This window comes from Budorcas taxicolor, chromosome 15 (assembly GCF_023091745.1).
Source record: "Budorcas taxicolor isolate Tak-1 chromosome 15, Takin1.1, whole genome shotgun sequence".
NCBI lineage: Eukaryota > Metazoa > Chordata > Mammalia > Artiodactyla > Bovidae > Budorcas > Budorcas taxicolor.
The window spans coordinates 50915814-50939963 of record NC_068924.1 but is presented as its reverse complement, the minus strand read 5'-3'; the positions used below and the strand labels follow the sequence as shown (position 1 = coordinate 50939963).

General features: G+C 51.9%; 1 protein-coding gene across 2 annotated transcripts; it reads right to left on the bottom strand.

The window, feature by feature from the left end:
• Window positions 1–44: 44 nt before the first annotated feature.
• Window positions 45–24150, bottom strand: P2RY6 (pyrimidinergic receptor P2Y6). 2 transcript variants are annotated; one of them, XM_052653067.1, is made up of 4 exons: window positions 24036–24150; window positions 2441–2502; window positions 1499–1549; window positions 45–1273 (listed from the first exon to the last, which is right to left on the bottom strand). In XM_052653067.1, the coding sequence occupies exon 4, from the start codon at window positions 1237–1239 to the stop codon at window positions 253–255; it is 987 nt and encodes a 328-aa protein (XP_052509027.1). In that variant the 5' UTR covers window positions 1240–1273; window positions 1499–1549; window positions 2441–2502; window positions 24036–24150; the 3' UTR covers window positions 45–252. The 2 variants fall into 2 exon arrangements, with proteins under 2 accessions (XP_052509027.1, XP_052509026.1); XM_052653066.1 differs by lacking the exon at window positions 1499–1549.

Here is a 24150-nt window from a genome sequence, read left to right as displayed (position 1 = left end):
CCATGGCTTCTTGGAGCCTTCTGGAGAACCAGGCCCAGGCTTGTCTCTCTCTGTACCCGTGGAGCCTGGTTCAGAAAAAGGGTTTAATAAATAGTTGTTGAAGTTTCGGGGTCTGTGAGGGCCTCAGTCTATGCCCAGCTGGGCTAAGCTCTAATTCTCTGCATGCTTTGGAGCTGGTGGAGCTTCTGGTGCCCTAGTCACAGTGGCAAACACAATGGCTGCCCTGCCCCCAGGTGTCCTGCCCTGGTGGACTCAGCGACCCTGTCTCTGCCACTTGGCCGTGAGTTTCTGCAGCAGCTCATGTGGCCGCTGGCGGAACTTCTTCTGGGTGAAGTAGAAGAGGATGGGATCCAGCACGCTGTTGGCACTGGCGAAGGGCCGTGTGCCCTTGTAGGCTGCTGCAAAGGCCTCCAGCACGGGGCAGGAGACGCCAGGTGTAGAGCGCACTGCCAGATAGGCTGTCTTGGTGATGTGGAAAGGCAGGAAGCTGATGGCAAAGGCAGCTGCCACCACCACAGCCATGCGGGCTGCCTTGCCACGCCGCTCCTGGGCCACTGGCCCTGCTGGGCCATCCTGGCGGCACAGACGACGGGCCAGGCAGCAGTAGCAGGCCAGAAGGGCGACAAAGGGCAGCAGGAAGCCGATGACCGTGAGGGTCATGCCATAGGGCATGTAGCGGGTGGCCAGGGCGGGCGGGCTCAGGTCATAGCAGACCGTGCGGTTCCGCTGGATTCCTGTGGAGGCAAAGAGGGCAGTGGGCAGGCACTGGGTTGTCACGGCCAGCCATACAGCTCCACACACTAGCCAGGCAGCCCGGCAGCCCCCACGCTTGTGCCAGGGGGCCAGAGGGTGGCAGATGCCTAGGTAACGCTGGAAGCTGATGCAGGTGAGAAAGAGGATGCTGCCATGGAGGTTGGCATAGAAGAGGAAGCGGACCAGGCGGCAGGTGAGGTCTCCGAAGGGCCAGTGGTCACCTTGGGCGTAGTTGTAGATGAGCAGGGGCAGGGAGCAGGCATACAGCAGGTCAGCCAGGGCCAGGTTCAGGGTGTACACGGCTGTGCGGGTCAGGGCCCGGCGGGACGTGCAGATCTGGGCGATGACACAGGCGTTCAGGGGCAGGCCCACCGCCAGCACCGCCGAGTACACAGGTGGCAGCAGCAGTTGCTTGAAGGTCTCTCGGTAGACGCAGTTGGTGGGCGGCGCGTCCAGGGCCTGGCCTGTGCCATTGCCCCATGCCATGCCTGTTCAGCTGGGCTTCCTACATCCAGAGAGGCTGGGGAAGCAACACACGATCCATCAGTGACCACACTCGTGGACCACCCAGTAGGCCCCCGTCCCTCTCCGGGCCTTGATTTCCCCACCTGGACCATCTCTGATACTCACCACCCCACCAAAGCCCCTCACAGCCCTTACTTTCACGAAATCCAGAATACAATAAAGCTCAAACTTGAGAGAAATCCAATTCATTTTCTTTCTATAATATTCATTTCCCACCAACCTTCCTGATGAATTTCTATTCATCCTTCAAAATGCTAGTCAAATGGCTCCCCTGTAAGAGAAGAGTGACAGGCTTTGGTTTGAATCCCAACTGGGCTTCCCTGGTGGTTCAGACAGGGAAGAATCCGTTTGCAGTTCAGGAGACTCAGGTTCAATCCTTGGGTGGGGAAAATCCCCAGGAGAACGGAATGGCTACCCACTCCATTCTTGCCTGAAGAATCCCATGGACAGAGGGGCCCGGCAGGCTATAGTCCTTGGGGTTGCAAAGGGTCAGACACAACTGAGTGACTGACACTTTCATTTTTCACTTTCTGCTACTTACTAGTGTTGTGACTTTGGTCAAGTGACACAGTATATTAATACCTTACCTGAGTCTCAGTTTTCCCATCTGAAAATGGGGGAATGATGCACCCATCTCTCAGGATGTCATATAGTCAGAGGCGCTAAATCATGCTAGGCAGATCTTCCCTGGGCTCCCTGGAGTTTGGGGATGGTAGTCATGGTAGGCCTGCCTGTCTATCTCTTTCCCACAGACTAAAAAGCTCTTAAGGAGAAGTGCCAGGTCTGTGTCTCAGAGCCCAAACTGGGGCCCTGGGCAGGGAAGACCCTGTTAATTAATTAACCAATATTAGCAGAATGTCACACTTATGGCAACCCACTCCAGTACTCTTGCCTGGAGAATCCCATGGATGGAGGAGCCTGGTGGGCTGCAGTCCATGGGGTCGCTAAGAGTTCGGCACTACTGAGCAACTTCACTTTCACTTTTCACTTTCATGCATTGGAGAAGGAAATGGCAACCCACTCCAGTATTCTTGCCTGGAGAATCCCAGGGACGGGGGAGCCTAGTGGGCTGCCATCTATGGGGTCGCACAGAGTCGGGCACGACTGAAGCGTCTTGGCAGCAGCAGCAGCAGCACACTTCTGGGCTAAGGGCTGTGCTCACCTTCTCAGCCTGGACTCCATCTTCCAAATCCATGGTCCTTCTTTTGGTTGCAGTCTACTTATCTGTAAAATGGGGAAAAGGTGGTGATCTGCGTGTATGCGTGCTCAGTTGCAAAGGAGGTGATTTAAGAGTTCTCTCTGTCTTTCCACTGGACTTGAGGCTACAAAGGCAGGTCTGGCGAAGCCACTGAGGCCACAGTGCCCTCTGGTGGCCACAGAGAAAAGAGCTTCCCCACAAAGGCAAATGGCTGAGGGACCTACCAAGTCTACAGCTACTTTACAGAGAGGAAAATCCAGGCACAGTTAGGGGCACTGACTGCTCAATCTCAGAGAGTTAGGAGAGTCAGAGCCAGAACCCAACTGCCTGTCTAAGAGGAGGCAACTTAGCGTGACCCATGGACATGGAGTGGAAGGCTTATAAATCTAGCTTCAGAGCTAGGCAGGCCTGGTTCAAATCCTGACTCCTCTGCTTCTATGCTGTTCTACCTAGGCAATGTTGCTTGCCTTTGCTGGGCCTGTGTGCTTGTCAGTAAAACTGTTATAGACCTGATACACAGTATGCTTAGTAAATGCCATGCCATGCTTTTGTATCCTACACCTTGTCCTTTCACTCGTCCCTTCAGGCTGAGTTTTGGGGGAGCCAGCTGCACGAATGTTTTAAGAGGTCCCGTTTTGGGATCGTCTGACTTGTTGATATTCACCTCCCCAATGGCATTTCCATTTCGTCCAGAGAGAATTCACAACTTTAATCCAATGGTCCTGTAAAGGAAAACCTTTGGGACAGTGACTCAAATCATCCCCTCTTCCTATTTTACAGATAAGAGAAACTGAGGCCCAGAAAAAACATGAAGTCCTGCCAATACACTCAAAGAACAATAGAGGGTTGAAGCCAAGCATATGGGCTCTGGTCCAGATGTCCGGGTTCAAATACCAGCTCTGCCACATATGAGCTGTGTGGCCCTTGGCCCATTAATAAACCCCTGTGCTTGGCTTCCCTATTTATAAAAAGGGATAATACAGTACCCGCCTCATAGATTTGTCATGAGGATCAGTGCCTGGCATAAGCAAGTGTGAGCTACTCTTAATGTAAATATACCTAATAAAGTTATAAGATTTTTAAAAGTTATATTAGAGTAAAATGTAACTTCCCAAACTAATTTATCCCAACTTAAAATTTGATTTCTGGGTAACTGAAAAATGATGATGCTTGGATTCTCTAGTCTGTATCCCACATCACCTTTAATTATCAAACATTCTTCCTGGGGCTATAGTCCATGTGCTGGGAGTGTGGGGCACCCAGCTGACCAGTTAAGCACAAGGTGGAGGCCAGAGGAGGAAGTACAGTGGTCCCCCCACTGTTGCCGAGAAGTCAAGATTAGTTCAGGCAGGATAAAGTTCATTCATTCATTGGTTCCGGCCATTCTTTCGTTCTCCTGTTTTCACATGGGGCTTCCCTTGTGGCTCAGCTGGTAAAGAATCAGCCTGCAATGCGGGAGACCCGGGTTTGATCCCTGGGTTGGGAAGATCCTCTGGAGAAGGGAAAGGCTATCCGCTCCAGTACTCATGTTTTCACATGCCAGACATTTAATGGGTACTCACTACTTGCCCGCTGCATGGGGCACAGTGTATAGATGTAGATAGGTGGATGCAGAAACAGATACATGCACACACATATATGTAGTCATATTCATATGTCAATCTGAAGGGGGAGACCAGTGTGAGGCATAGGAAAGAAGACGTTTCCAGAGAAGGATGGAGGATGGAGCAAGTCCCTGGTGGTTGAAGAAGATTTGCATGGGTGGAGAGCGGTGAGAGGCCCCCCGGGGTGACCCCAGGTGGGGAGGAAGCCGGAGCAGGCAGAGTCAGAGAGGATAGCAGCCTGCTAGGACAGAAGGTCGTGGTGAGGAGGAGGAACTGGGCAGAAGGAACCGCGCTGTGCCCTTGAACTCTCTTTGGGGAGGTCTGTTGCCCTCAGACACCACCCTGAGAGACAGCCTTCTGACTCGGGTGACTGGAGTTTCCAGGCGCTCTTTTCCCCCTGTTTAATTAATTTTTACAATGGTGGGTTAGTTTCTTGCTGTCCAGTGAATCAGTCATATGTAAACAGAAGTCTACTCTTTTCCGGATTTCCTCCCCATCTAGGTCACCACAGGGTCCTGAGTGAGTTCCCTGTGCCATACAGCAGGTTCTCATTAGTTATCTATTTTATACATAGCAGTGTCAGTCCTGATCTCCCGGTTCAGCCCACTCCTGCTCTGGGTGTTTTCTGCCTCCCACTCCCTGGCAAGACTGGTCCTCTTGGAAGGAGGCAGGGGCTGCTCGAGGAGATCCGGGAAAGGTGGGCCTGACTGTCACCCTGGCTTCCTGATCCACTCAGCCTCTGAGGACCTGGGCGGGGTGAGCGGTTCTTCCACTTCCCGGCAAGAGCTGGTCCCCAGGGAGGGCCTGTGTGGTCCCTGCCTCCAGGCAGCGGCTGATGTAGGCTCTTTTGGGCCCTCACATCTGTCACTCACTCTTGGGCCGTGTGCCCACACCCCAGCCTCTTCCTGGGCACCAGCCATTCTGTCTGCAGCGTGTGTGTGTGTGTGTGGGTGTGTGTGTGTGTGGGTGTGTGTGGGTGTGTATGTGTGTGTGGTATGTGGTGCTTTATAATAGGGGCTCTCCTTCCCTGGGTCCCTTGGCCCTTTGGAGAAAAACTCAAGCTCTCGTCCTGACATTTAGGCTCCTGCCAAGCCCTCCAGCCTCACTAGGACCTCACCTCTGCACCCAGATGAAGTGTTTCACTCTGCGGCTTCCTCTCCTGCCACACTCACTGTTCTTAAGAGCCCGAGACTGCCACACAGCCATTCACAGTCACAGATCCAGACTTCCTCTTTAGCCTCCCCATCTTTGCTGTGCCCTCCACACAAAATGCCATTTAACCCATCTCTGTTTGTCAAAACCCAGTGTCCATCAAGCTCCAGATCTAAGCTTACTTCTTTCTTTTTCTGATCCCCCAGTTGGGTGGAGTCCCTTCCTCTCTGCCCACCCCCTCGCCCAAATCTTGGATCTTCTTGAGGTCAGTGCTGGACCCAGCCTGCCTGCCCACCCCCTTCTCCGCCCTAGCCCACGGCCCCCGAGATGTACCAACACTCACATACAGCCTCCTGTCCCCGAAACGCACGCCTTGGTGGCCCCAAGTCTGTTGGGTCACGGGGAGGCCAGACATGAAGCTCTCCACTCTTCGGCTCTCGGCCTGGGCTGTAACACCTCTGAAAGGGCAGCTTCCTCTGTTTCCTGCCACGTCTGTCTCTGACTGAAATAGCCCCTGCGGGGGCTGCCCCCTCCCCGCTGCCCTTCACACCAAAGCCTGATGGAAACTGAATCTAAGGAGCAAGAAGGCGGAGAAAAGTTCTGTTTCCCGGAACCCTCCTCACCCCAGCAGGAGAAACTGGGTGATGAGGATGCAGAGAGAGGTGGAGAGGACAGACTGCTGGTGGAAGGCCAGCCCCAACGATCTGACAGCTTCCTTTCTCCTCGGCCCTCTCTGTCTTCTCACCTATCAAATGAGTAGTTTGGTGATTACAGAACTTTTGGGCCCTCTTTAACCCCTAAAGAGGGGTTTCCCTGCTGGCCCAGAAGATAAAGTCTGCCTGCAATGTAGGAGACCCAGGTTCAACCCCTGGGTCAGGAAGATCCCCCTGGAGGAGGGCATGGCAACCCACTCCAGTATTCTTACCTGGAGAATTCCATGGACAGAGGAGCCTGGCGAGCTATAGTCCATGGGGTAGCAAAGGGTTGGACACAACTGAGCGACTAACACTTAGCTGTAATACCCAGACCCATCTTTTGGGTCACTCCTCCACCCATCCCTCCATTCTCTCTTTTTTTGGGGGGTGTGTGTGGATATTTTTAGATTTTAAAATTTTAAAATATTTTATTAGAGTACAGTTGCTTTTCAATGTCGTGTTAGTTTCTACTGTACAGCAAAACAAATCAGCCATATGTATACATGTATCTCCTCCCTTTTGGACTTGTGTCCATTCAGGTAATCACAACGGGTTAAGCAGAGTTCCCTGTGCTATACAGTATGTTCTCATCAGTTACCGATTTTAGACATAGTATCAATAGTGTACAGGCTCAATTCCAATCTTATCCCCTCTTTCTTCATTCATTCAATAGCTCACTCCTGACAACCCACCTAGGCACTCACTTACTCAGCCACCTTCTCCCTTCCTCTTTCCCTCTCTTCACAAGCATGCATTGAGTGACTATATGCCATCAGATCCTCCCACGTTCCCCCACGTAGCAGTCACTAGTCCTTCAACACTGCAGCCCCAGAGCTCCCCGGGAGTGAGGGGTGTAGGTTGTGGGGGTAGAGTTGATGCCCCAAGAACTTATCTGGGTGCGTTCTCCCTGTGTGCCAGCCCTCCCCTGGCTGCTCCTCACCACCGAACCAGCTATTAGGACAATCAGAGGAGGAGCTATGGCTCCTTGCCGTCCCAAGAGGGCCAGCTCTGGTGGTGGAGACAGTACTCAGGGGGTGACCTGGAGGAGACAGTCTTTCATTTGGAGCAGAGGAGGCAAATAGGGGAGCAGGGACAGAATGGTGCAGGGGATGGTCCCTGCTCAGGAGTTTGAGGTCCAGGTTCTCATTCTATCTTGGTGCCTACTCACTGTGACTCTGGCAGGGCCAAAAGTTTAGACCAAACTGAGAAAATTCAGGTTTGAACTGCCAATAAACACTTGGTCAGGGACCTCCTTGGAGGTCCAGTGGTTGAGAATCCGCCTTCCAATCCACAGGGGACGTGGGTTCGACCCCCTGATTGGGAAGCCAAGATTCCACATGTTATGGGGCAACTAAGCTGGAGCACAGCAACCACTGAGCCTGTGTGCTCTAGAGAGCCCCGTGCCATAGCTAAAGATCCTGCATACCGCAGTGGAGATCCTGCGGGCCGCAACTAAGCCCAGTGCAGCCAAATAAATAAACAGATATTTAAAAACAAAACACTTGTTCAGTTGTGCACAAGCTTATTGAAGTCTGTGCTAGGAGGTCGCTTGTGCCAGCTGACCGGGTGGATGTCCTGGTCTGATTTGTGCTGTGCTGGAGCTCAGGAGGGTAACGATGCCTGGCCTTCAGTCCAGCACTGCTGGATTCCCAGGACGACCTCCTTCGGTCACTCCCAGCCCCCACCAGGGTGTCTGTCCCAAGAATGGGAGCAGCTCCAAGGACTTCCTGAAGGTGTCAGCCCGAGGATAGGGCTTGGGTCTCAGTTCCTGCCCTCTGGGTGGGCCTAGGAGGGAAAGTTCAGGTCTTATGGGTCATGGGTCCACTTGGAAGGGCTTCTGGAGAAGGCATGTCTGCTGCTGGGCTTTAAAGGGCAGAGACGACCTGGACACATAGAATGAAGAGGGCATCCCAGGCAGGATGTGAGAAATGAAGTATAAATATTGCAACCAGAGCACAGAATAAGTTGTGTGAAGAGGGGACCAGTTGGGAAGCATGAGGAAGGGTGGCCTGTCATAAAAGCTCAAGCAGAGCCCAGGTGGCACCACCAGGACTTTCCCCACCAGGCTTTCCAGCCCCTGGGCCCATCGCATGGTGCTTCCTCTGCCTGGGACACTTTCACTCACTGTCTCTGAATCATCCCACTTAACCTTCCTTGTAGTTTTCTCATCTGTAAAACAGGAGTGTTTATTGGTACCTACCACACAAGCTGTTGTAAGAATTAAATGAACTCTGTATGTGAGTTGCCCTAGCACACAATAAGTACTTAATAAATGTTTGTTAACTGAATGAATCCACTCCGAGCCCAGCTCTGGGCTCCCTTAGAGCACCCCAGTCTCCAGAGATATCTGGGTCATCGGCACCAGGTATCTTTCATTTCTTCACTGCCCACCCTGAGCTGGATGTTCTATCTGCTGTTCTGGGCAGGTAGTGGTGGAAATTATTCTCTCCATTTTACCAATTAAGGAACTAAGACTCAGGAAGGCTAGTGAGTTTTCCAAAGTGTCCCAGATTGGTGGCATTTCAACAAGGTCTTTCTCACTATACAGCCACCTTTTCCATTGTTCGCCCAAAGCCCACGCTTAGATGGTCCAGCCAGAGAATTCCCTCACTCTTCCCAGCACTGAGGGCCTCTGGCCAGGAGATGGCGCCAGGAGACTACCCAGGATAGTCAACCTGCCGCCTTCCGACCGCTGCCCTAAGACGAGGGCTGGGGGCACGTCTCTACACTGCGGGAGCCTGGCCCCTGGGGCTGGCGCTGAGCAACCTCAGGACTGGGTTCCCAACCTCAATTCCTCCTGACCCATGCCCCAGCCCTTCTCCCACTCATGCCCGGACAAGCTCCAGCCTTGTTCTCAGATCCCCCATCTGGGTGAGGCGACTCTCAGGAGCCACTGGGGACACTGGCAGGGCCCAGAGCCAGGGCTGAGCCATCCAGCTGAGGAGGAGACCCAGGGAGTGTCTCCCAGACACCAAGTATTCACCGCCCAGCTCCACTCCATGCACGCTATTGGTGGAAACACTGAAGTCCCTCATCCCTCGGAGGGGACTATCTCTGCCATTTCCAACTTTCAGTTCAAACAACAATGCCTGGGGTTGGTCTCTGCCTGTAGCAGAAGCAATCCAGTTTAGACTTAAGAAAAAACTGGTGGGTTGAAGCTCCTTGGGCCCCTTGGATCCTGGAGTCTCAAGATACCCCTTTTGATGACTCTGTAGCCTCATCCCATTCCAAACCTCGCCCCAAGGCCTTCTTATCGGGAAGGGATGAGGCGGCCTGCTGGCCAGAGGCAAGAGCTGGAAGCCTGAGTCACCACCTGCCAGACGGCCAGGAGCCAGCTCAGACCAGGCTGGACAAGGGAAGAGGCCTCCTAACCTTGGCCTGCCTGTCTGCCTTCTGGGAAACAAGGCCTGGAAACCCTCTTGTCTGCCTGTCCCCGCCCCCGCCCCAGGTCTGTGAGCTTAGCAGCAAGGGCACAGGATGACAGAGATCAAGACCCAGCTTCCTTCCCTTGAGGAGTCAGACAAGCTGGGATCCATCACCAACTTGCTGTGTGACCCAGAGTGAGCCACGTACCCTCTCTGAGCCTGAGTTGTCACTAGATAAATGGCTAAATCCCCGAGGTCCGTTCCTCCCTGGCACCCAGAGAACAGTGGGCCGGGGCACAGCCAACCCCTCCTGGAGGGGTTTTGGTCTCACCTGGGGGACCAGGCTGTCTTTAAAAGCAGGCAAAACTTGGCAGGAGGATGGCACACAGAGAAAAGGAAATTTGATTTCTCTTTTCTTTTCCCACTTCCCCTTCTCACCTCCTGCTAAACAGAAATTAAAGCTGGAACTAAAATAGTCATTTTGAATGTAAGGAAGGGGAAGCCACAGCTTTGGGGAATTTGGGAGTTGAAGCTGCTGCTTCTAGTCTTTCTCTAGCCTCTACAGGTTGAGTAAAGAAGAAACTTGGCTCTCCTGCAGCTCAACTGTGTGCAGGCCCCAGCTGCCCATTGGTGAGCTCATGTAATCCCCACCACAGTCTGGACAGATGTTCTTATTGTGCAACAATACTTCACAAGTCATTATCTCATTTACTCTTCAGAGTTGCCAGTACTTCACATGCCATTATCTCATTTACTCTTCACAGTTACCAACCCCACCTTGCAGAAGAGGAAGCTGAGGCCTGGCAAAGTTAGCAAGAGTTTCTCTCTTAGGCACGTGTGTGTATGAGGAGGTCTGAGATCATGGTGACCTAGTGGGCAAAGAGCTGAGAAGTCACAGGCAGTCTTGGGGTGAGGCACTATGCCACAGAGCACAGCCCAGAGAGCCAGCTGCAACAGACAACCCCTGCCGGAAGAAGGAGAATCCATAACGGCCAACTTTCCAAGTCCATGCCCATGGGGCTGCAGCACCTCGCGACCAGGGTTCTGAGAGATTCCAGGACCTTTCAGTAAGCCCTCTTCCCTAGCGCCAGTGTGAGAGTGTCTTTGTTTTTGCCTGGACCCCCCAGTCTGTCCCACTTTAAAAATCTCCCCATGGAGGTGCACCACTTGGATCTCCCTTCATGAAGGACCCTGCTGTTTAGCTGCAAGGGGTGCACATGGCTGACAGCCTCCACTAGTACCTTCAAAACCCACTTATCCTCCCAGATAACTAGGCTCTAGTCCACTGGGGAAGAAACGGCCCGGGTCCAGCTGTCTGGCTTGTTTTGCAGGCCATCATGGTTCTGCTCCTCTGTAGTTTCTCCCACCTAATTCCCAGACCCCTCTCATGATGACAGCCTCCCCTCCTTCTTTCCCTGGAGCCTTGAGGATCTGGGAGTGAAAGGCCTGTGACCTAGATCTGCCAATGAGACAAGAGTGGGTTCCTCAGGCCCTGTAACTAGCTCAGGGGTGGATGGGCAACCTTCACTGGGCACCTCCAATTCTGGAGTGTTTGCTAGAACACTGGAAAGGAGTGAGGTCTCCCAATGGGTTTGCAAAGCTAGTAGGAAGTGAGCCTGGAGCTGCTGGAGCCAGGTTACCTATGTGCCTGGCACTATCCTACAAACTGAAGATACTACCACTAGGGAGGAGACTGTCCAAAATAAAGCCAAGGGATGGCAGAGTTGAGAGGTGGGAACACACAGAGGTGTTCCTGAGAACACCATCGAGCACCTGATTCCAGCTATGCCTGGAGATTTACCTTGCACTTGACTTTTTGAAGGCATGAGCTAATACGTTCCCCTTATGCTTCAGTCTGTTTAACCTAGGATTGTCACTTAAAATCAGGAGTCCTGCCTACAGTCCTGCACCCCGCTGCCTCCCCTCCCCATGGGCTGCCCCCAACAGCCCATCTTTACAGCTTTGGCCTTAGAATCGTAATATCCCTGCAGTGGAGGCTGGAACTGGCCATGAGCCTGAAGGATACCAGCAGAGGGGCAGGCAGTGACTGAGGGACTGTCAGGTCCCGCCTGGATTCCATGGGGGCAGCCAGGAAGCGCCCCCCATTCATTTGCCATGAGGAGAGCCCCTCTCCCATCAGCTTCTGGAGTGACCAGCCATCTCAATATCTCCTGAGAAGGAAACTAGAAAGGCAGAAATCCAGGGTCTAGTCTTAGACTCATCACTCCCTTGCTGTGTGATCCTGGGCAGGTCACTTCACCTCCCCAAGCCTCATTTTCCCAAACAACTTTACTGCTATAGCTTCTTGGCTACCCAGAAGGTACCAGCCACACAGCTAAGTGCTTTTGTGGCAGGATCTCTTTCACTCTTTCGACAGCCCTATGTGGTGAGCTGTTTATCCACAATTTACAAGACAAGGAAATAGGCTTTGAGAAGGCTGGTGACTTGCCCAAGGTGACATGGTGAGTCAGAGGTGAGCCAGGGGTAGTACACAGATCTGAATAATGATAAAGTCTATGCTCAGGAAGAGAGGTGACATTTTCCCTACAGGAAAACTGACGCCAGAGAGATCAGGAATTTTCTCAAAGTATACAGTAAATCCACAACTCCATCCTGTCTCTCGGGAACTCAGTGGCCTGAGATAGGACAAAGGAATGGAGACCAGGAGTCAGGGGAGAAAAGAACAACTCAAGGGACAATGTTAGCCAGACACCCTCATTTCTCTAACTTTGTTAGGAACTGGGGACAAGGTCTGCTTTCTCTCTGTGGCCCCAGAGACTAGCACAGGCTCCAGCTCCCAAGAGGCACTGGCAAATGCCGGACGAGTGGATCAGTCTGTAAAGATGAGCCTCAGGGCTCTGTCCTTGGTGCTGCCTGGCAAAATAAAATAAAACAAAACAATCAAATCAGATCTTTATCTTGGCTGATGACACAGAGGACTTGTCAGGGGGAATGAAGGTCACGGCCACAGAAATAGCACCTCTGAGCCTACCTGCGTCCCCCAGCCGCTGACCCTCAGGAAAGGCAGACCACCCACACTGCCTGAATGTTTACTGCAGGTTACGGTCCTGTCCACTTCACAGACAGACACAGAGGCCCCAAAGGTAGGTAACTATGTCTCCAACTCTCACAGGCAAGGTTTGGGTGCAGAGAAAACTTCAGAGGAATCCCTCACTACCCACAAAAGGCAGCCCCCTGGCCTGGCCCTGCTGTGACCATCTCCAGCATCTGAGCCCACCTGGCAGAGACAAAAGGCCCACCTGGACCCCAGAGCTCAGGGGTCAATGATAAGTCTCTGCATTCTGGATCACCAGGCCAGAGACATCTTAAGAGCATCTGATACAGAGCTCTCCTCCACCCATCAGAGAAGGAGGCTCCCTGAAGCCTCTTTGACAGGCTTGTCTGGCCCCTGCTCACATACTCCCCATGACAGGGAGCTCATTCTTTACCAGCTGAGCTACCAGGAAGCCCCCTTTTCTCCTAGGTCACTGCATTTCACTTTGAGAGAACTCACTGAGACATACGCTTTGTCATACCAAGCCTGAGTGCTGCCCCCATCACTGCTTCTCTTCCCCAGTCTAACCTGCCTTTGGGGCCTTGAAGCTGGCTGCCCCCAATCCCTCAGGACACCCTGCAGAGACTGTCCCAAGACTATTCATCAACTGGTCTTCATTCCCATCAGCAAGTCCAGGGTGCATGTCCAGGCCCAGGGAACCCAGTGGTGGAGCCCAGAAACCAGGCAAGAGGTCAGGAGGCCATAACCAGTTCCAAACCTGGGGACAAAGCCCTTTGCCTCCATCGTGTCTCACTCCCTGCCTGGGGACTGTGAGGGGGGCATGGCCTCTTTCCTCATCTTCATATGTGGGACTGGGGTCCCATCTGTGGCCAACCCAGTATGGGAGGAACAGTCCATTGTAGGCATCTGAGAGGTGGCCTGGGAGGAAGAGAGCAAAGTCAGGCACCTGCCAGGCTCAGGGTGTTGAGTGGAGGGGCACTGGGTGCTGCAGGGGGTCTTGCTGTGGAGTACACTTTGGTGTGTGGAGTGTGTATGAAAAACATAGGACAGACCTTACTTCCTTCAGGTGGTCACTCAAATGACATCTTCCTGATGAGGCCCTGTCCCTCCACTCCAGTGAAAACTAAACCTCCCACCAGCACACACTCATCTCCTCTTCTGCTGTGTTTTTCTCCTTAGTGTTTATCATCTTTTTTTTTTTTTTTTTTGAGACATCAATGGTTTATTGGACAGGGGAGCACATACTATCTTTAAATGTATCATTTTATGTGTTTGCTTATTGTCTATCTCCTCCCATCAGAACATAAACTTCACCAGGGCAGGGATTTTCATATTTTATTCACTGTTGCATCCCCAGTGCTTAGGGTGGTGCCTGACATATAGTAGGTACTCAATAAATATTTGTTGAATGGATGGATGGATGGATGAATTTCTAGGGCTAGTTTGAGAACAGAGTAGACTTAGGAACAGAAATCTGATGGCTCATAGGGAACTTGACTCAAGGCTGTGTTTATATCGCAAGCTGCATTTGGTACTTGCAGTGTGTGTGCTGGGGATTGGGGGCCGATAAAGACCCGTGGAGCTGCCCCTAACTGGTGGTGTGTGTTGAGATTCAGGCTATGGGCAGTCCCAGCTGAGAAGGGTGAACAGGACATGGCTGCGTGGGCCTGGGCTGCCTGCTTATTCCTCCTGGTCTGTCCAAGGTCTCTGTCTCCTCCACCTCCTACACTGGCCCAGCTCTACCCTGCTCTCCCCCAAGAGCCTCCAGCCTGCACACCATCACTCCCTTTGCACCAGGGCCTCTGAATTGGAGGCCTCCAGCACTGGGCCAGCATCTTCTTGGCCCTTCTCCCTTCCCCTGCCAGCCTGGCCCTTAACCCCAAGACACCAGACTCCTGAGATCACAGCTCCTCCATTTGTATCCCTCATCCCTGGCACCAGCAGCCTGCTCAGCCCAGCACTGCCAAGCCAAATGTGGATGAAGGACTCGACTCAGCCCAGGGCCCTGAAGCCCAGGAACTCATAGCCACTTAGCTTGGCTGAGCTCCCAAACTTCTGCCTGTCCCAGAGCAGCCTCTCTCCCTTCTCATCCAAAACTTTGCCCCATATTTCTTGTTGGGCCTTCTCTCAACCCCAACAGCCTGCAACTCATCCTTCAGAGCAAAGGAACGCCTTTCAGAGGCGCCTCCTTCAACTCCCTGGGTCACAGAAATAAATACAAGGCTGGCCCCCGCCCTCGCCCCTGCTGGCTCCTTCCCTCAGCCCACAACACTCTCCATGCTCAGCTCTCCTCTTAGCAACACCTCTTCCTTGACCTGTGTCTCTCCAGGAGGAAGAAGCACAGTCTTCCTCCTTCACAATCAAGCTTCTGGAAGAGTCCTTGCTGCTCTGCTTCCACTTCCGCCCTCTCTGCCCCCATTTCTCACACCCATACAGTTGAGCCCCAGGCACGGTAAAGCAGGGAGTCTTTGGGCCCAGCTCAGGGGAGAGCAGTGGGCTCTGTCTTTCGAGGTGAGATGGGGCCTGGGAACCAGTGACTATCTGAGCCCCATCACAAGGAAATCTCAATCTCAGAAGTGACCTTGATGCCAAAGGCTTTCAGAAAAAACAGGCCACTGTGAGGTGACTTCTGTTTGGTGTCACTCCTGCTGAGGCTGGTGCAGGGCTGGGGGGAGGGGAGCCTCATCTGTGGCTTCCAGGAAAAAGCCTGGACTCTGCTGGGAATTTGGGGTGGGGCTCTGCATAGGCATGGTACCACCAGAACATCTGTTTAGGGGGAACTGGGGAATTCTGGAGAGGTAGGTGAGAGGACTGATACCTTTACATAGCTCATGATATTTGTTTGAGAAAACATCAGTTGTCTGTATCACAGACTAGGGTGGGCTATTGATCACAGAGCAGGTGAGGGTGGGGGCACAAAGCTCACTCGGCTATCCCCCAGTATCAGCCCTGATCATACAAAATACGAGGATCCACTCCCAGAGTGGGAGTGGGTCTCTCCTCAGAGCTCCCTGGAAAACCCAGAACTATTCAAGCCCAGTTATTCTAATTCTCCCCATTACTCCCATATACTTTGCCAAACCTACTCTGACCCCTGGGTGGGGTCCAGGTCAGTTAGAGTCAAATGTCCATTCCTGGCATCTCCAACCCTCTGCCAGCCATCACAGCTCCCTCAGCAGATCTTGGTACCTGGCAGACCTGGTTTCCATCCTGGCTCTGCAACTTATTAACAGTGACTTTACCTCTCTGAGCTTCAGTATCCTTAATGATAAAATAGACATAACAATGCCCATCTCCCAGCACTGTTGGGGCTCAAATGTAGTAATGAACCTAGAACACTTAGCCCAGAATCTGCTGCAAGCAGGTATTCACTCAGTGGGGCTTCTTACTCACAACTTCATCACAGGCCAGCTTAGAAATGGCCTCACTTGCAATCTTTACTTGTCTACCCACTCACTCACTTATTCACTCATTCATTTGCCATGCATTTGCAGGGAGCCTTACGATATGCAGGAATTTCACTGGGCTTTGGTTTTTGTCCTTGGAAAGTCTCAGCTGATGGAAAGACAGATGGGGCCCCTGGGAAGACAGAGAAGACCCCATCCCTGCCTGGGTTATCAAGGAAGGCTCCCTGGAGGAGGTGCTTCTTTAGTGGACTATGGACAAGGAAGGGGAGGGTGTTCCCCACAGAGAGACGTGCTGGAGATATAAAGGCACAGGTATCCACAAGTGTTTGTGTTTGCAGGAGGTGAGTCCCAAAAGGGACCAAAACCACACAATTGCCAGGCCACTAATTTGGCCTCTGCCTCATGGGCTCCAACCAAGGAACCCTAGATGGTTTGTAGAGCAGAGCAGAGGTGTGATCAGATTTGAGATTTAGGAGGTTCTTTATGCTGCTGGATGGAGGATGGATCGAATGTGAGACAACAGGGCCTGAAGAGGAGCCCCAGCCCTGGAAAAGGGAGGCTGCAGAGCCAGCTTGTGGTAGGGCTAAATCAGGGGCCTTGAATGCCTGGCTCACAGCAGGCTCTCTCCCCTTCTGCACCCCTTGGACAAGCTTTGACAGCCGTCTTGCTGGGAAGACAGACTGGAGGGGTTAAAGTCTCAGAGATAACCCATTCCAGTCCTCAGATCACAGATGGGAACCCAAGGCCCAGAGCACTGGGCCCTAGTCTCAGCCCTAGGGCCTCCCTGGTCTACAGCCTTGTAGAGTCTATGGAGGTCTTCTGTCCTTGAACCTGTCCCCCAGCCTGCCACCCCAGTCTCTTCCCAGGGGAAGCAAGGGTGTGGCTTTGGTAGACGGGGACTCAGAGGGGCCCAGAAGGATGACTTGTTCCAACTGCCCAGCCCACGTGGGCCCTCCCATTTCTGAGTGGGGAGAGGGGTCTTACAGCTTCCTGAGTTCTCTCCTCTTCTCCTTCACACCCTTTCAGCAGCTAAGGAAACTGGGGCCCAGAGAAGACAGGCATTCAGCTCCTGGGATAAACACAGCTCTATGGGCCTTGGAATGAGTGTCAGGTGTGGGAGACACTGGGCCCTAGTCTCAGCCCTAGGGCTTCCCTGGAAGCTCAGCTGGTTAAGAATCCACCTGCAGGGCAGGAGAAGGGGGTTCCATCCCTGGGTCAGGAGGATGCCCTGGAGAAGGAAATGGCAATCCACTCCAGTATTCTTGCCTGGAAAATCTCATGGACAGAGGAGCCTGGCAGGCTACAGTCCATGGGCTCGTAAGAGTTGGACACGACTGCACAACTGAATCACCACCAGTCTCAGCCCTGCTGCGTGGGGCTGGACTCATGATTCCTGAGGACACTCAGCTGGGGAGGGGTGGAATTCCTCCTGCAACAGAACCTGGCTATGGCCTGGCCCCAGTGCTCAGCACTGTTTCCAGCGCTGTTCCTAGGGCACACTTCCCTTCCTTACCAGCCTCTGGGAGACACGGCTGAGGAGGTCAAAACAGGAAGAAACCATGTGCTCCCAGGAGCGAGGGTCTGGGCTGGCAGAGGAGCCCAGGCCCCACTCTGTCTAAGGGGACAAATGATCCCATTAGCACACCCAGGTCTCCCTTTGGGGCTTGGTGAGGAGGCCTGGCTCTGGTCCCTAGAGCCTGCAGACCTGACCAAGCCCCCTCCATGTCTGGCCTTGTGCTTGACCTTGACCCTACTCAGGGGAGTGAATGGACTGTGGCAGGTATATGGGACTGCCCTGGAGAGACGGTTACTAACTGGTTACCGTGATCAGTGCCACGTGACGGCTACCCTCCAGTCTCACGAGGAGAGGCTGGTGCAGGGGGCGGTGGGCAGGGCCCCACTCACTGCATTTCCCCGATGGGAAACCCAAGGCCCCACTTCAAATTAGTCACCAAGCTCTGCTTGTTCTCCATCTTTATACCTGTCAGGCTGTCCCCTCCTCTCATCCTGCAGTCCCTGCCTCAGCCTATTCAGCAGCCACTTCCTACTCCGTGTCTTCCACCTCCCCAGCCAACGCATCCCCTTTCTGCAGCTAGAGAGGTCCTTGCTCAGCAAAAACCTAACCTCAGTGCTCCCCCGTCCAAGCATTGTATGGCTTCCCAGTGCCTGGGGATAAGAACAAGCCTAGTCTCTGCTGATCCCTCTGTTCTCAGCATTCACATGCAACCCATCCACTCGCACATAAACCACAGGGCGCCAAGCCATTCTCACTTGCTGAGACTAGCTGTGCTCTCCATCGTGTCCCAGTCGGTGCTGTTTGTGCCCCTGGATCGCTCCACAGGGCAGGCGGCAGGCTCCGGCTGTGAACTCAACGACATGGGAGACCCAGATCCCACCTTCAGGAGCTCAGCATAGAAAAGGAACATACAAGTACCTGAAGACCCACAGTCCGAGGCAGACATCCTGTTCCAGAGCCTGGTGGAAGCCCAGGCAGGGAGTGATGGTTCTGGGGGTAGGGAAGGCTCGATAGAGGAGGCAGCAACAAAATGGCCAAGTGTCCACAGAGGCCAAGGGCGTTTCAGACAAGAAAACAGCAAGGGCAGAGACTGGATGAGGCACATGGAAGGACGGTGAACACAGCTGGAGCAGCCAGTGTGCCAGCGTGTGTAGTCAGAAAAGCGGATCAAACTTATAATAATAATGATGCAAGAGCTGAGCCTGGTGTGGCGGATACACAATACCCCATTTAATCCTCAGCATGACCTATGAGATAATACTGGTGTTGTTTCCATTTTATACTTCAAGTGGGAAAACTGAGGCACAGAGAGGTTAGTTGACTTGCCCAAGGTAGCACAGGTAGAAGGAGTGACGGGCTATAAACCCAGGCAGTATGGATCAGAGTCTATAGTCTTAGCTCCTACCGTGCACCAGGGCTGGGGTAGGGAGGCACTCAGGTGACAGGCCAGTCCAGCCTCTCCACTGCTCTGCCCAACCTGCCTGGGACCTGGCTTGCTAAGGTTCACCTTCTCACTAATCATAGGGCCCCATAAATGCTGCCTCCTCCAGGAAGTCTTAAGGAGTCAACTAGAAGGATTCCCTCTACTTCCAGAAGCCCCCATGGGAAATCGGAGACGAGGTATGACTTTTCAAACAGAGCCTCCTAAGCCCAGCTGCCCATTGGATTCCTGGACCCCCTCTGCCTGTCAAGCATCTCTGGCTGTGGGGAGCCCCCTCCTCCATGCCATGGTAACCTTGTTCATTCAAAGTGGGCACCTGACCCAGAGCTGGTCAGTCAGAGCATCCATCCAGACCCCTTACCAGTGATTGGTTCGGGGAAACCAATTAGGGTATACCCCAGGATTTTGGTAGAATCAGCATGAAAGTTTCCCTCCCAGGATTATTAGCCGCGAGGGCCATGGAAGCCTGGTGCTTCGGAAAGGACTTGGATGAGAATGTAGTAGTCCAGTAGAAGGTCAAGAGAAGACCTTCCCTGGTGGTCCAGTGCTTAAGACTCTGCACTCTCAATGCAGGGAGCCTGGGTTGCGATCCCACAGGTCACAACTAAGACCTGGTATAGCCAAAAAAATAAATATTTAAAAAAGAAAAGAAAATCAGGAGCAATGATATAAAAAGAGAGAGTACTGATGCCATCACTGTAATTGGTGGATCTAACCATATCTGATCTAGGTCTACTTCTGAATTTTTCTTTACATTCACTAATACAGTTCCTGTTCAAATTAATAGCATTTGTCATATGCAATCAAAATATCCCTAACCAACATAATACCAAAACTACAGACAACAAAGGAAAAAATAAATTGGATTCCATAAGAACTGAAAACTTTTGAGCATTAAAGGATACCATCAACAGAGCAAAAAGCAACCCACAGAATGGGAGAAAATAACTGCAAATCATACATAGGATATGGGATTAGTATCCAGAATATATATAGAACTCACTTCTACAATTCAACAACTACAAAAAAAAGCAATTCAAAAATTGGTAAAGACTTGAATAGATACTCTCCAAAGAATGTATCCAAATGACTAATAAGCACTCAAAACCTGTGTTTTGAAAAGATGCTCATCAAAGCTAATCAGTAGGAAAATGCAAACCCAAACCATATGGAGATAACACACTTCGCAGTCATCAGGGTGGCTATTATAAGAAAAAACATGAAATAGCAAGTGTCAGCAAGGATGTGCAGATACTGGAACCCCTGGACATTGCTGATGGGAATGTAAAATGATGCGGTTGTGAAAAACAGTAACGGCAGTTCCTCAAAACAAAGAAAGAAACAAACACAGAACTACTAAAAGATCCAGTTTCACTTCTAGGTGAAAAGAAGGGAAAGCAAAGACTCAAACAGATATTTATACACCAATGTTCCTAACAGTGTTCTTTACAACAGCCTAAAGGTAGAAACAGCCTAAATGTCCGCGGATGGAAGAATGGATAAACCAACGGTGGTGCTCACGTGGATGTTTGCTTTCGGTTTTCTTGGGCACACACCTAAGAAGAGAACTGTTGGGTCATACGGTAACTCTATGTCTAACTTCTGAGGAACTGATAAAATTTTCCAAAGGGGCTGCCCCATTTTACATTCCTATCAGCCACATATGAGAGTTTCAATTTCTCCACATCCTCACCAGCACTTGTTACTGTCTTGTCTTTTTCCTTATTTCCATCCAAGCAGGCATAAAGTGGTCTCATACTGTGATTTTGATTTACAGTTTCCTAATTACTCCCTTTTGGTTATTGTTTATATTTTACCTTTGCAGTATAGCTATTTCTGATCTAAGGCCTGACACCTTTGGTGGAACAAGTGCCCCACAGAGTAGGAGAAGCGTAGTTTTCAGGGCCAGACTGTCCTGGTTTTGCATCCTGTCTCAGCTTCTATTAATATTAGCTGTATGACCCTGAGCAGGTGATATAAAATTCTGAGTCTCAGTTTCCCCGCTGACTAGATGTGGGTGACAGTATTAACCTTTCATGGTTGTTGCTGTTGCTGTAAAGATAAATCTATAACATAGCCATGGTGCGGGCCTGGCACAAGTAGGTCCTCAGTGACTCACTAAGTCTGAGAGTCTGACAGTGGAGTTTTCCAAGTTGGTCAGGAGACCTAGGCTAGTGACTGTTCAGTTTTTAATCTATTGTCTGTTTTATTTGAGCAACTTTCTACAGCAGAGGTATTTTAGGCTGCCTCAAACCTCAGCCTCTCTGTGCTTCTATTTTCCCTCTGTGACATGAGAAATGAGACTGCGCACCATAATGTCAATGTTTGTCAATCTGGAGGGTTCATTCTAACACCTTAAAAGTCTTATCTCTTGCCTCAACCATCAGACTGATGATGGTTTCGCTGCTACTTAAAGGAATATCTCCTCCCTCATAACGAGCTCTCCAGGGTGAGGAAGGAAGTGAATTAAACCTTCCTATGTGTGTGCTAAGTCGCTTCAGTTGTATCTGACTCTTTGCGACCCTATGGACCATAGCCTGGCAGGCTCCTCTGTCCATGGGATTCTCCAGGCATGAATACTGGAGTGGGTTGCCATGCCTTCTTCCAGGGGATCTTCCCAAACCCAGGGATCGAACCCATGTCTCTTATGTCTCCTGCATTGGCAGGCAGGTTCTTTACCACTAGCACCACCTGGGAAGCCCCAAACCTCCCTAAGAACCTACAGGTAATGTTATGTGCAGTATTTTCTTTTGTCTACTCCATGAGCTGGCCAGGTAGGTTTTAGTACCTCATTTTACAGATGGGGAAATTGAGATTCCAAGAAGTCAAATGACTTGTCTGAAATCACATGGCCAGCAAATGCTGGTACCTAGATGCAAACCCAACTCTGATTTCAACATCTGATTTTTTTTTCTCTGTGCAGAGTGTCCCCCACCCCCACTCTGCCTCCCAACAGAAGGCTCTTCGAGAACTTCTGAATGAATGAATGGCTGATTCTCATCCTCCTGACTTGACAGAGCTATTGTCATCTCTTTGAGCTGAGATCTGCCTCTTAGACAACACAGGTCAGCTCTCTCCTGGGGTCACAGAACAACCTCTTCTCTGTTCCAGGACATAAAAATCAGTGCTGCACAGGGAGTCAGGATGCCAGGCTCTGCCCCCACTACAGATCTAACTCATCCAGGCTTCAGTACCAGCCCATGAGTTCTTTAAGCCAAAGACTAGGTCTCCTCACCTCTGGGCCCCTGGCACGCTGCACAGGGCTTGGCACATATGCCACTGAGCCAGCCTAGGCCATCTCCATAGACCCACACTTGCATCTTGCCCAGGTCTGCCCTCACATGGGAGCAGTTAATGACAGGGCTGGCTCTGGGGCAGGGGTAACAGGAAGGTACCTCCACAGTCAGAGAGGAACAGTCAGAGCTGGGCCAGCAGATCCCTACCTCAGACTGAAAGAGAAACCCACTTCAGATACAAATAGGGAAATGGCTCCAGGATAAGAGGGGTGAGGGTGGGTGTCACTGGGGAGGGCCCGATAGACACAGCTTCCTGAGAGCCTTGACAGGCCTCTGTTGCAATGGCACCTGTTACTAGGCTCCACTAACTCACCCCTCCTCTAGGGAGGACAAGTTAGAATCTTGGGTCCAACATGGGACAAGACACTTTAATTTCTCTGAACCTCGGCCTCCTCAACTTCAGAATGGGGTAAAAATAATCTTGGCTGCATTTGCTTTCATGTGAAGCACTTAATACATAGTAGGTGCTCAATAAATGATAGCCATTGTTATTATCACTTAACCTTTTCTTTCAGCTCAATATTGACTGAGTGATTTATTCATTTGTTCTTTCATACATTTATTCATTCAGTCAACCAGTCAGTACACCCCTGGTTAGGTAGGCTGCAAGAGTAAAGGATAAAGATTTTGGAGTGACATAGGAGTTGAAACCCTGTTGCCACTAGTTGGGATGCGTAATGTCGGGAAAGCCATTTCCCCTCACTGAGACTTCATTTCCTTGCCTGTAAAATGAAATTAGTAAGAGTACCTGGGTAGGCAGTGCTGGGGGTTTTATGAGGAGCCAAAGGGACAGTGATGTGCGAGTGGCTGGCACAGAGCCTTGGAGGGAAAAGCAGGTGACAGGTGGGCTGTGCAGAGGAGCCAGGTGAGCTGCCAGCCCTCCAGACTGGGCAGCTGGGCCTCCAGGGCAGGATGGGATGAGAACGGGCTGGAGGGGAGAAGAGTCGGTGAGCTCAGAGACAACTGCTGTTTCCTGACCACGGACGGCTCACTTCTGGTAAACTAAGAAGCAGTGAGGAAACATGGAAAGAGAGACTGGAAAAAGTTTAGGGGAGAAAAGTGCCAGCCAAATGGGAAGCCTTGGGCAGCACGGAGTTACCCCCCAGCCAGGTCAGGGGACCATGCACAGACACACATGTGCACACACACTCATGAGCTGCACATTCTCACTCATGCAAACACACCCAAGGGCTTGCACAACGCACACACACAGACGCACCATCAGAGGCCCAGCACTTCAGAGTCTGCAGGCAGCCTTCTCATTTATCACCTCATCTGATACAGACGGGTGGAGAGACTGTCCCTGGATTGGCTTCGGGACCCATTCTAGAGCTGCCAAGAGACGTGCGTCCCCGGTACCTTCCAGAGTCCAGGGCCCATCCCATGGGCGGTGCTGCTCAGCGTTCCCTGTGTGGTGTCGTTGTAGTTGGATGACAACAGAAATGCCAGAAAAGTTTTAACCCAGCTCCCCCAGATACACCTGTTCATCCTGCTGTGCTCCCCTTTAACAAATCACACCAGGACTCCGGACTCACTTTCCTTACCAGTCATACAGAGGCAAGTGCCTCTTCCATGGATGCCCATCTGGTCCTAATCGGTCCCAGCCTCTTCCCACCACAGACTCCTGTGGGCACAGCCTCCACTCTGAGGGGTGCTCATCAGCATATAACACTTAGTTTTCCAAGCTCAGGGGAGAGCACTGTTACCCCCATTCTACAAATTGAGGCCCAGAGAGGGAAAATGACTCAGACCAGGCCTGTGTGACCCCCAGTCCTGCCTGGACTGTTCACTCCTCCTCATAGCCCAGTCCCCACATCGTCGCTGTCTCCTCCACCCTCTGCTCTGCACAGAATGTAGCGTTAGCCACAATCAGGCCAAAGAAGGGAGGAGGACCCCCAAGTCCGGTCACACTCTCTCTCCATGAGAGAGTGGGCTCATGACCTGCAATGAGCCAAAGTGGCTGCAGGTGATCCCTGTGCCAGGCTCTGGCCCTGGGGGTGGGGGGGGGGGGGGTGGGGGTGGCGGCACTCTGCTAGCACCCTCAGGGCACTGACCCAGAACACTCACCCAGGAGGCAGTGAGCGCCACGCAGCTCCGTCAAGAGTTGGGAAAATTCTGACTCCTGGAGCGGTCCCTCCTGGTCAGTTCCTGTGCCCCCAGCTGTCACATGTACGGCTCACAG

Bases quoted from the DNA above. Each gene is read 5' to 3' on its own strand.
- P2RY6 (XM_052653067.1), bottom strand. From the start codon at position 1,239: ATGGCATGGGGCAATGGCACAGGCCAGGCCCTGGACGCGCCGCCCACC.